The 12,626-nt window shown below is 35.5% G+C and overlaps 1 protein-coding gene across 6 annotated transcripts in view; it reads left to right on the top strand.

Annotated features, from left to right (window-relative positions):
- Positions 1-12,626, top strand: part of gramd1bb (GRAM domain containing 1Bb) — a 123,398-nt gene that overhangs the window by 87,798 nt on the left and 22,974 nt on the right. For 5 of the 6 annotated variants that reach the window (XM_067389635.1, XM_067389634.1, XM_067389632.1 and 2 more), the window contains 2 exons: positions 6,760-6,780; positions 9,031-9,054. In XM_067389635.1, coding sequence (XP_067245736.1) covers positions 6,760-6,780; positions 9,031-9,054 — 45 coding nt within the window. The remainder of the gene's footprint in view (positions 1-6,759; positions 6,781-9,030; positions 9,055-12,626) is intronic. The other variant, XM_067389633.1, reaches the window with a different exon arrangement.

Genomic DNA, 12,626 nt, shown 5'->3' on the forward strand with positions numbered 1-12,626 from the left:
GTTTGAGACCACTGCCATAAAACATAAACGGTCTCTCCAAACGTGCGGTTCCAGATCCCATAATTGGCAACGATTTGCCCTATTAGCATAGATACCACCTTAAATGAGCTGCAGGAGTCCACCATTTCTGTTTCCTCGCTATAGCAGCTGCTCAAAAAACATTACAAATGTTCAATGCTGGATTTGCACAAGAGATTAACGTGACAGTACATGCTAGTTGATGATTTGAATGAATCAACTTAACTCCACAGCAACTACATAAATTTATCCACTAACCGTTGGGAAACGTCCAGTTTCATTCTAAAAGTTGTAACTTCTTCCTGAGTCTCTCCATCAGTGTCGACTCCGGTTTGAACAATGTAAGGCTGAACACTGTTACTGACAATCCTCATTTTGGCTGCGTGAGATTCTCCAGCTTTGTTGTTGTTGATCTGTTAAAGCTCCGCCCTCTTCTGGAAAGGGGGCGGGAGCAGCAGCTCATTTGCATTTAAAGGGACACACACAAAAATGGCGTGTTTTTGCTCACACCCAAATAGGGGCAAATTTGACAAGTTATAATAAATGATCTGTGGTGTATTTTGAGCTGAAACTTCACAGACACATTCTGGGGACACCATTACATCTTGTGAAAAGGGGCATTATAGGTCCCCTTTAAGAATCTTTCCACAAAAAACAATAAAACTTCCTAAAATTAATTCCAATAATTCCAGATTATGTTAGCGTTTTTCTTATAAAACAACAAAAAAAACCTTTGTATTGTAGCACAGAGGTTGCATAAGTGTATTTATTCCACAACCACATTCTCAAATGTTTTATATACGAGATTCATGTATGAATTTATTCACCGTGATCTCATGAGTACTCGTTTTTTACGTAAAGTGTGGTTCTACCACATGTACATTTACTTGCGTTTCCATAGACACTGAAACGTACAATATTGATCTATCGACAGCTTTACGACACGTTTTAGCAGTGATATCAAACACCCAAAGATTATGCTGTGTTTCAGTTGATCTGCATTTGAGTAATGAGTAATGTGCAGTAATTTGATCCTAAGCTGTGTCCGAAACCGCTCCCTATCCACTATATAGTCCACTATATCGGGTGTCGGCCATTTTGTAGTGGTGTCCGAATTCTAAGTGAGTGACTTAATTCCCTACATTCATTCACTACTTTTTACCCACAATTCTCTCTGATTTCGAGTGTACATTCGATGTACACTCGCTGAAGCACTATTTCCCAAAATCCAATGCGGAGAGGACTGTCGTTAATCATCAGTAGCGTATTCAAATCATAACGGTCGCCTGAGGGCGCTCAAACACCACCTCATCTGTGAGCGTGAGAGTTTATAACAAACTAAAAAAACTTTATTAAAAAGAATAAATGCATGAAATAATGTACACTTGTTAATGTGTTTATTTTTTGTTTACAGTATTTTATAGTATTTAATGATTATGAACCCATATTAAGCATGACAAACCAATTATACAATCAATTAAACTACAAAGCTGGCACGGAGGCATGTATGATTACAAAATAAAGTCATTATGATTGTTATTGTTATTAACATTATTTTATAATGTAAGTAACATGTAGGATAAAATTGTTTTATCGCGTCGAGCCGTTTCTGCGACAGCTCCAGCTCTCCGACGCACAGTGTATACGTCAGTGTCCGAATTCACTCACTTCATTTCGTTCACTCCATGCAGATATAGTGCACTCAAATGCCATACACTATATAGGGAATAGTGAATGAGTGAACGAGTGAGCGGTTTCGGACACAGCTCTATTTTCAGAGATTAATAACTTAAATTCTGCTCTGTACCTCATACAAAACTAGTATATCCCACCAGAGAGGACTGTGACTGCAACACATCATCATTTGAACTACTTTCAGTACTGCTTTTGACATTATGTATTTCTTTATAACATGATTTTAAGAAATGGTTATGGGTAAGTTTAGAGGTAGGAGTGTGATTAGCAGATCAAAATCTTTTTAATACTATATTGTTATTAAAATTGTAATTTTCCAACACATTTCTGTCAATTACATTGTATGTATTTACGTTTAAATGTTGTCAATACGTCCGTATCGTACGTTTCAGTGTCAGTTTTGTACCTGTAAATGTTACATATTAATACCTACGTATTAACAATGAGACCAGGCTGATTTGATCATATAGATTTTTCGCAAAACTTCACAAGCAGTCTTGTGAAGGAACACAGGCTGGCTGTATTACACGATCATTTGAGTAAAAAATCGCAATGGCGATCGCTAAACTCCGACATACATGTTTGCCTGTGTTTTCAGATCATCAGTGCATTTTTTTCAGCCCAGAGAAAGCATGTGCGCATGGTTGCCATATTGTGAAGATTAAGTAAAACACTGTGTGATCTCATCATGGCCACCACCATGAGACAACCACCTTTGTGTATATTAAATAGATTTTAGGTGATTTTTTTTACACTGATATAATTCTTGGTGCATTCATTAAAGGGTTAGTTCACCCAAAAATGAAATTTCTGTCATGTATTACTCACCTTCATGTCGTTTCAAACCCTATTGTATTATAGATATTTTAGATGAAATCCAAGAGCTTTCTGAACCACAGGCAGCAAAGTCAGTTGAGTAATTAATATTTTTTGACTGATTTTTTTTTTTTTTTTTTTTTTTTTTGGTGAACTAACCCTTTAATTTTGGGGTAAAAAAAAAATTGACATGCAAACTTTCAGCAGTTTTAATCTCTATGACTTTTCATTGATCACATCAGAGTGTTGTGTGATGAAATCATTGAATAATCAACTGTACTGTATTTGACCCATGAGTCACCTTAATGATTTATTTATGTAGATTGAGGGAATTCCCGACCCAGGAATTCCCGGATGTTTTATGATCGATAATGTAGTAAAAGGTATATCTTTTAATTATTAATCAATCCCTTGTAAAACAGACCATAAAGCTTGCTTGCTTGTTTTCTTTTTCTTTCTTTCTTTCTTTCTTTCTTTCTTTCTTTCTTTCTTTCTTTCTTTCTTTCTTTCTTTCTTTCTTTCTTTCTTTCTTTCTCTCTTTCTGTCTTTCTTTCTCTATCTATCTATCTATCTATCATCTATCTATCTATCTATCTATCTATCTATCTTTCATCTATCTATCTATCTATCTATCTATCTATCATCTACATAACAACTGCAAACTTATGTAAAGTATGCATTTAACTTTTTTTTATTAATTAATTTAAATTATATTTGGTAATAGTACATTTATAGATATGTGTGTGTGTGTGTGTGTGTGTGTGTGTGTGTGTGTGTGTGTGTGTGTGTGTGTGTGTGTGTGTGTGTGTGTGTGTGTGTGTGTGTGTGTGTGTGTGTGTGTGTGTGTGTGTGTGTAATAGACATTTCTCTCTACTCCATCCTTTATTTTGGATTCTTATTTTATTTCATTTTATTTCATTTTTTTGTAATAAAGCCTTGTAATTAGGCTTAATATTTTTTACATATCTTAGAAGCATAATTTTAGTTCCATTTTGCAGCAGCCTTCATGTCAGCAGTGTTCTTATGATACTTTAAAATGTTGTTAGGTAGGCGTCTGACGGACACTAGCAACACCAAGCTCATGGGTTTGATTCTTAGGGAACACACATACATTGTAAGTTATGGATAACGTCATGTGCCGAATGCATAAAATGAGCTTCCAGTTTCTCCAAATGCTTGTTTTTCTTTTTCATTCTGTTTTCATTGCTTTACAGTATGACAGATTAAACCTGATTAAAGTAAGCATTTCATGTTGTTCTTCATTTGACCCTGAACTAACACTGCCTTAAGTGTTAGTTCATCCGTGTTAGCACCCTTGAACTATTCTTCCTTTCTCACTTCTCTCTCTCTCTCTCTCTCTCTCTTTCTGTACACACGAAAGACCTGTCTCACACCTCTCTTGAGTATAGATCAGATTAGCCCACAATCCCTGAGCCTTGATGGAATAGAGCAGTGTGTGTGTTAGCAGCTCTGTGTGAGTTTATCTATAGGTTTAAAGGGTCATGGACACAGTAGCACACACACACACACCGTGTCCTTCTTTTGGGAGCAGTAGGCTAATTGAATGGCTTATCGGCTGACACACACTCTTTGTCGTTTTGTCTGCTCACTTTAACCTAGACTATAAAACAAGTGAGCCTATTATGTGTCGTACCTTTTCAAACTAATACAGCTTGAGAATTTGTCTTCAGCTTAAGTGATTTCCCCATTTCATTTCATTCAGATGGTTGTCTGTACTACAGAAGATCTGTGAAACTAGTTTATCTCCATAATGCAGACTGTTTTTGGAAAGACATAAATCTCACACTACCTTTTCTGTTGGCACCAATATATTTTTTTTTTTTCTCCATGTCATCCTAAGTTGTTTCCTAGGCCTTTAATCATGCCCTTAAAGACCCCATGAAATATTTTCGATGAATGTAAATTTATGTACTGTGTTGATCCTTTTGAAACAGGAAGTTGGAGTGGGACATATCAAAAGGGTTTGACCTTTTTGACAGCCTGGCGAGTCACTTTGCAAGATGCAGTATAAAGTCATAATTACAATAAATGGTCACATTGCGAGATACAATGTAATAATTATAAGACATAAAGTCACATTTGGAGATATGACATAATTATGAGAAATAGTCACTTTTGTAAAATATAGTCAATTATGAGAAATAAAATGACATTGTGATATGCAATGTCATAATTACAAGAGATGGTCACATTGCATGACATGATGTGAGATGTAAAATAATAATTATGACCAATAAAGTTACTTTGCAAAATATAAAGTCATATATAGTCACATGTCGAGACATAATGTCATAATTACAATAAATAAAGTCACATTGGGAGATATAAAGTCATAATTATGACTAATGAAAGTTAATTTGCAAGATATAAAGTCATAATCATGAAAAAATAGTCAGTTTGCGAGACATGATGCCATAATTACAACATTGTGAGAAATATAGTCATAATTACGACTAATGAAGTTAATTTGCAAGATATAAAGTCATAATTCTGAAAAAAATAGTCAGACTGCAAGACACGATGCCATAATTACAACTAATGAAGTCAGTTTGCAAGATATAAAGTCATAATTATGAAAAAATAGTCACATTGTGAGATATAAAGTCATAATTACAACTTAGAAGTCAAATTGCAAAATATAAAGCCATAATTATGAAAACATAAATCGACTATGAATACATTTCATTGCAATTAAAAGTCACATTACAAGGTATGAAGTCAAAGGTATGAGATATAAATTTATAAATATAAAGTTGCAATTACTTTTTTAACTCTGAGATGGAATGGGGCTTCCATATTTAGTAATGCATTTGATTAGACAACAATCTGTATTTCCCTCTAAACAAGTCATTAATATTTTTCGTCCATTTTCCAAGAGAAAGCACATTTGAAATATGTATAGTATGTTTGCTAAAAGTTTATTTTAAAGGGATAGTTCACCCAAAAATAAAAATTTTATATTTATATGCTTACCCCCAGGGCAACCAAAATGAAGGTGACTTTGTTTCTTCAGTAGAACACAAATGATGATTTTTAACTCCAACTGTTGTGGTCTGTCAGTCGTATAATGCATGTCAATGGGAACACTATCTATAAGAGTCAAAAAAATATGCACAGACAAATCCAAATTAAACCCTGCGGCTCGTGACGACACACCGAACAGTATTCATATAATTTTTTAACTCTAATACACCACTATGTCCAACTGCCCTGCGCATCCGGATAGTGAGGTCAGAAAAATCGTTCTGATGACGGAAGTGATGTCTTGTGCTCTGCTTCAATGAGTGCGAGAGATCACTTCCGTTGTCAGAGCGCATTCAGACCTCACTAATCGGATTTGCAGGGCAGTTGGACATAGTGGTGTTTTAGAGGTAAAAAATGATATAAATACTGTTTGGTTTCTCGCACAAACCGATAGTTTCGTGTCTTAGGACATCAATGTGTCATCACGAGCCGCAGGGTTTAATTTGGATTTGTCTGTGCATGTTCTTTGACTCTTATAGATGGAGTTCCCATTGACATGCATTATACGACTGACAGACGGCAACAGATGGAGTTAAAAATCATCATTTGTGTTCTACTGAAGAAACAAAGTCACCTACATATTGGATGCCCTGGGGGTAAGCAGATAAACATCAAATTTTCATTTTTGGGTGAACTATCCCTTTAATCTTCTTTTTATGTTTCTCTTTAAGCTGTAAATTAGCATATCGATTGTCTTAAAACTAACCTCTAAACCTAAAGACACATTTAAGGGTCTTTAATTGATTTTTTGGCCTGAGTGAAACAACATTCAGGATCATCTAGTCTGAGCTAGACTGTGTTGGGTTATAAATAGAGCGGTAGTGATGTCACTCTCCCTGAACACAAACACACTCTGAAAAGTCTCTTTAATTTTCTATTTTGGTTCATAAGGGTGTGCATTTGTTTTATTCCCATGACGTTTCACCTTTGAAACTGCTCATTTAACCATCTATCTTTGTATCTCTCTATTTGTGGAAAGGCCAAATGATGTATACATGTGTAATTATCCAGTGAAGGGAAATGTCAGTCTAACAGACTTTACCAGCTGCCACATGACAGGCCTTCGGCCAACCCTCACAGTCTGTAAATATACACTCGGTGTGAGGGGGCGAATGCAAATAATGCTCTGCATAGCTACTCTTTTGCTCACCGTAATATAATAATTTTCTTCTTCTTCTCTTTCAGAAAAGCCAGAGCTGGTACAACGTAAGTCACACTTCCTATTCATTGTGTGTGTGTGTGTGCGTGTGCTTGTGCGTGTGTGTGTGCGTGCGTGTGTGTGTGTGTGTGTCTGTGTTTATATTCCTGCTATTGATTGTGTGTCCACCTAGTTTGAAATATAAACAACCCTAAATGTCACAGTATGTTCTTTGTGTTACAGTAACATGACATTGCTTGGGCAAGGATAATTTGATTACATTTAATTTTTTATTATTATTTAATTATTGTTTTACAATAGGGTTTTTGTTTGGTTTGTTTTAGTAGAGAATTACTTTCAAATTGACTTTGCGTGTGTCAGATGTGAACATTGACGTGATCAAACGAGAATTCTTGTGTTGTTTTAATAATGATTTACAGATCTGTTGCTCTTTCCTCTGACATTCAGCATGTTATCTGACTCACAATCTTGTTATCAATTTCCTCATATTTTACATCTATGTGTCAACGTGACTGATTGCAACCATCCGCCTCTGCAAGTTTTGGGTCAACATTGTTGTGTATCAAATTTTGTGTCATACATTTATGGTAACATACCTTAGTATTTACATGATACTGTGAGGTACTTTTGCTTAAAATAACTATATTATTGTGGTATTACTTTTAAACAGTATTGAATACTTCAGGATTCATTCCCATGATATCCCTTGTTGTAATAATTCATTCCCTTGTTTTAGCTAAATCAAAACGAGGGAACGAATCATAAGGCTACACTGTAAACCCTAACATTCAAAATAATTAATTGGTTTGAGTAGAGCTAACTCAAATTAAACAAATTAGTTCAATCAAATTAACTTTTATGAGTATTTAGAACTTTCATTTCTTTTGATTAAAAAAAAATAACACATTTTAAGTAATCTGAATTGTTTCACGGTTTTGAGTGTTATGAACTTGTTTCTTTTAATTTAGACAAACTTAAATTTAAATGAAACTGGGCTAGGAATTCCATTTCCGAGCATGCTTTGCCATGACACTCAAAAGTGAGAGTAAATTCTAAAATTAAGTGTTATGTAATGTTTTTGGTGCAATGATAATTTTGTTTAGTTTAGAAGAGTTTCTGTTATGTTGGTTTTTTGTAGGGTTACCATCAGGGTTGCCAGGTTTTTACAACAAAACACGCCCAATTGCTACTCAAAACTAGCCCGAAACTAAACCAATCACATTTCAGGGAGGTCCATAGTAGAGAACATCCACATTTTTGGCGAGGTTTTCTTGGTAAAATTTGCATTGCAGGGACTAAATATCATGTTATTTGAGGTTGCTTCAACTCGCGGACATGAAAAACAACCCGCGGCAACAGTATTAAAGTAGCCCAATTTTGCGGGAAAACCATGGACCTGGCAAACACCATCATGGTGATGAGTGGAGCATGAGCTTATTTGAGAACATATATATATTAAATGTTTTATGTCAAAGCATTGTGATACCAAATAGGTAGTATAAAGTATAAAGTTTCCACTACTAAAAATATTTAAGTTGAGATTACATGATAATTTTAAGTTAAATGTATGATTAGCTTACTTAATTTTTTTAATTAAAATGTATGAGTACAAAATAAAAATCTGCAGTTTCACAGACAAGGCTTAAGCTAGTCCTAGACTAAAATGCATGTTTGAGCTGTTTTGAGCAACTTGCCCTGACATATCTTGAAATATGTCAGTGCCATTGTTTTGTCTCAAGATGCACACCGTAATGTTTTTTTTTTCTAGAGTACGCTCATAAAATATGCTTGGATATTGAACTAAGGTCTAATCCTGGCTTAGTCTAAGCCCTGTCTGTGAAACCGGGCCTTAATTTCTTAACTTAAATTTATGTAACTGATTCCGTCACTTTTTTTGAGTTTTCCTAACTTATTTGGGTTTACAGTGTACAACGTAGCCACGATTTACTAAATCGAGGGAATGAATTATTATATCATGCGCACGGTTTACTTAAAACGAGGGAACGGATTTGAAAATTGTGGCAAAACAAGAGAACGAATCCTTAATTCACGGCCACGATATACTTTTCTTTTTTTCTTCCTGGTGCTCCATATTCCAGCAATACAAATACCAAATGATTTTATTTAGACCATTAGCCACAAGAGAGCGTAGTTTTATCATAATCTTTCAATCACTTTTCATTCCACAATATCTTCCTTTTTCCTTCAATCCTTTATCTTTTGCTTTCTTTTTCTGTCTGTGGTTCTTTTGTCTGCTCCTCTCTTCTCTCTCACTTTCCTTCACTTTTTCTCTTCAGCATGAGAGACAGCACATTCTCAGAGTAAGCATGATTTTACACTCCACTTCCTGTTTCCTCTCACAACAAATCCTTCCCCAAACGTCAGTATGAGGACTGAAACAAATCTCGAAGGCTTCTGTCATTCTAACGATGGCTTTTGCATGCGTGAGGTCCTTTAATGACGTAATCATAGCATCTTCCTTAATTAACTTTATTAAACCGAATGCTAAAACACAGCGTGCACGGCATTAATACTCTCTTGTGAAAAAGAAGTACACTTTAGCATACTCTGAAAAGGGCTAGTACTTATTACAGAAATAACTAGGGTAAAATAAAATATGCTTTGATGTCATTTCTGTTGAAACTTGTATGTATGTTTGTATAACACAATACAGATCAAACTATAATTAAGTACTTTACATGTGCTTTAGTATGTTAGTTAACACAACAAAAGATTATTAAACCATAATGATTTAAAATGCACTTTAAAATAAAATGTTTAATTATTATATTATCTGCAAGCACAGTACTTTAAAAATAGATTTTTTAGTGCACATTCAATACAAATAAGTGCAATTCTTTTTCACAAGAACCTGCATGGCGGCAGTGTTCGAGAGTCACAATAAATAGACTTTGCATCTCTTTGATTGGCTCAGGTTCTCAGCGGTATGATGTGATTGGTTGATTACACTGCATCTGCATGGATGTGAGCTGTTTGATGCATACTGGGCAGTTCAACAGCAGGATCTCACGCAGTGGCGTTTATAGAGTATATGTAGTACATTTTTGATGCATTGTCTGTGTGTGTTCATATGGGCAGTGATGATCTCCCATGGCCCTGAGAGCTCTGTGATTACATCTCAACCGTCTTATGAGTTCTGAGCCCGACTGACCACCAGAGCATTATTGTACTGAAGTTGTGTTTGGTTTATAAGAGACAGCCGATTATTACAGACCAACGTCACCTGACACTGTACAGAAGCAAAGGTTGTATGAAGTAGTTATTTAAGGCAGCAATTTCATGACCCATTTGTTCTCGCTTCTTTCGAGGTAGAATTAGGAAAGTCGTAGACAGGGAGTGTGAAAAGAAAGAGGTTATGTAACATTATCCCAGAGCAAATGTGTCACACAAAGGCCTTTTCTTTTTATGGCTGTTTTCATCACACATTTTGCACTGCACCCATGTCATCTAAATGATTTAAAGATGTTTTCTGGAGAAATCAACTCAATTCAATCAGTATAGTTTTTATGTAACAGGTTTGGACAGTTGGAATATAGGTTGAAAACATTTCACTGTATAGTATAGTGTACAATGTATTGTTTTAACATATGAGAGTTCAACAACCTTGAATTGACTTCCTTTGGGAGAGTTCAAACCATAAAGAGATAGTTAATCTATCCTAGGTGTATATGAATTTCTTCTGTCAGCCAAACACAGTCTGAGTTATACTGAAAAATATCCTGGCTCTTCCAAGCTTTATAATGGGAGTGAAAAGTAACTTAGATTTTAAAGCCCAAAAAAGCACATCCATCCATCATAAAAGTAATCCATATGGCTTCTGAAGTGAATTTTTTGTAAGAAAAATATCCATATTTATAACTTTATAAACTTTAATCACTTGCTACTGGTATAACATTATGCGACGTCTAGTTCCAGCTGAAGAGTTGAACTCTGACCCGACACATGGCGTATTGACGAATGTCTCTAAAGTTATAAATATGGATATCTTCCTTACAAAAACACATCTCTTCGCTTCAGGAGGCCTTCTGGAGTCATATGGATTACTTTTATGAAGGATAAATGTGCTTTTTGGGGGCTTCAAATTATTGGGTACTATTCACTCCCATTATAAAGCTTGGAGGAGCCAGGATATTTTTTTAATGTTACTCCGATTGTGTTTGACTGGAAGAAGAATACCATATACACATAGGATGGTACAAGGGGGGATTAAATTATGGGATAATGTTAATTTTTGGGTGAACTATCCCTTTAACAAAACATCTGTACTGGTATTAAATATGGCTTTATGTAAGCAATAAGGTACGAGATTCTGTGCTGTATCGTGAATAAGTCACAGCTGAAGGGCGTTGTTAGGTTGTTGCTTTTATAAAACGTTACCACACAATACAAATATTAAAGCCAAGAATATGTAACAATGCAACTTCCATGAATTAAACTTTCACCAAAAGCCTTCCTTCCGCCCAAAAAAATAGTCCTTGACCGTGAATAGCAACAGAAGTTACATTATTACTCCATTAGATGGCGACAAATACTGTCTTTATGAGTGTGTCAGTCAGTAGCGAAGACTTTTACATTGAAAACACTGAATTGTTGTGAACACCGAACAAGACCAAACTGACAAATGCTTTGACTGGCGCTGTCAGTCACGGGAAAACCCCATAACTGTTAAAAGGACAAGATAATACATTGGACATTTAAACAGATTTTTTATTATGAACATAGGACTGACCTGAAGGAAAATGCTAAATCTGAATGCAGGTAATAAACTCGCTCACTCAACACTCTTCTACATAATACAGTAAGCTTCAAAGAACAATATCAACTGAGAACATACAGTTTACGTTGCTAAGAGTGTTGTGTAGTGATACACAGAAGGGTTGGGTGAAGCGCTCATAGCCGTGTTTTATCATGAATAAAACACTAGTGACCAATCAGAATCAAGGACAGGAACTAACCGTTTTATAATATAAATATAGATTACAAATATATAACTTTACAACTTCAGTGTGTTTTAAAGGGATAGTTCACCAAAAAATGAAAACTCACTCATTTACTCCATTTTTACTCCCAACATTTATCAAACAAACTCATACTGAGTAAATGATGACAAATGATTTCCCTTTAAGGTTTGCACATAAAAGACCATTTGAGTTGCGAAAGACTTACCATAACAGGTCACACCCCGAAAGTTTGCAAACTAGACGTTGTCAAACTTGCCAAAACAAAGGGATCCCCTGATGACATTATTGCCATTGTCACACCCACTCTTGGTACCAGCCACCGGCGGCTCTCATTATTTACTCTTTTAGTTAATATGTAACCAACTTTACATACTCATTGCCAGGAGTAAACACCCTCACATACATCCAGCTCTACATAAATCAGATAAAGCTGTTGCGCACCAACGTATCTGCTGAGGCTTCTGCTGCTCTGGATCTCCACTGGAGTGTTATTGGGTATCTGCTGCTTCATTAGGAGAAACTGTCCATTCGCCTGTATGGTTATTAATGCATAACCTCTGAAGAGAAAATACTTTTGGGACTGAGATAAAAGTTGTCTCTCGCACAAGCAGAATTCCATTCTTAGCGTCATGACTGCTGCAGATCATGTGTCAGTCTTTGTTCTCGGTTATCTTTAGGTTCCTGACAGCACAAATGAGAAGGTGCGAGTAAGTAGAGGTTGGGAATTGTACATTAGAAAGCATAAATGATAAAAAAAGGACAAGGAACTGGCACAGAGAGTTTTTTGTTTGTCGCCGTGGTCCTTTTTTACACCTTTAGAAGACCATCTTTCTTCTCTGAAGTCTAGCAACAATGCATAAAACAAGCACAAACTCTGAAGACTAAGACGATTCATGTCTTTGATGGACTAA

Source organism: Chanodichthys erythropterus, chromosome 7, assembly GCF_024489055.1.
Source record: "Chanodichthys erythropterus isolate Z2021 chromosome 7, ASM2448905v1, whole genome shotgun sequence".
NCBI classification, from domain to species: domain Eukaryota; kingdom Metazoa; phylum Chordata; class Actinopteri; order Cypriniformes; family Xenocyprididae; genus Chanodichthys; species Chanodichthys erythropterus.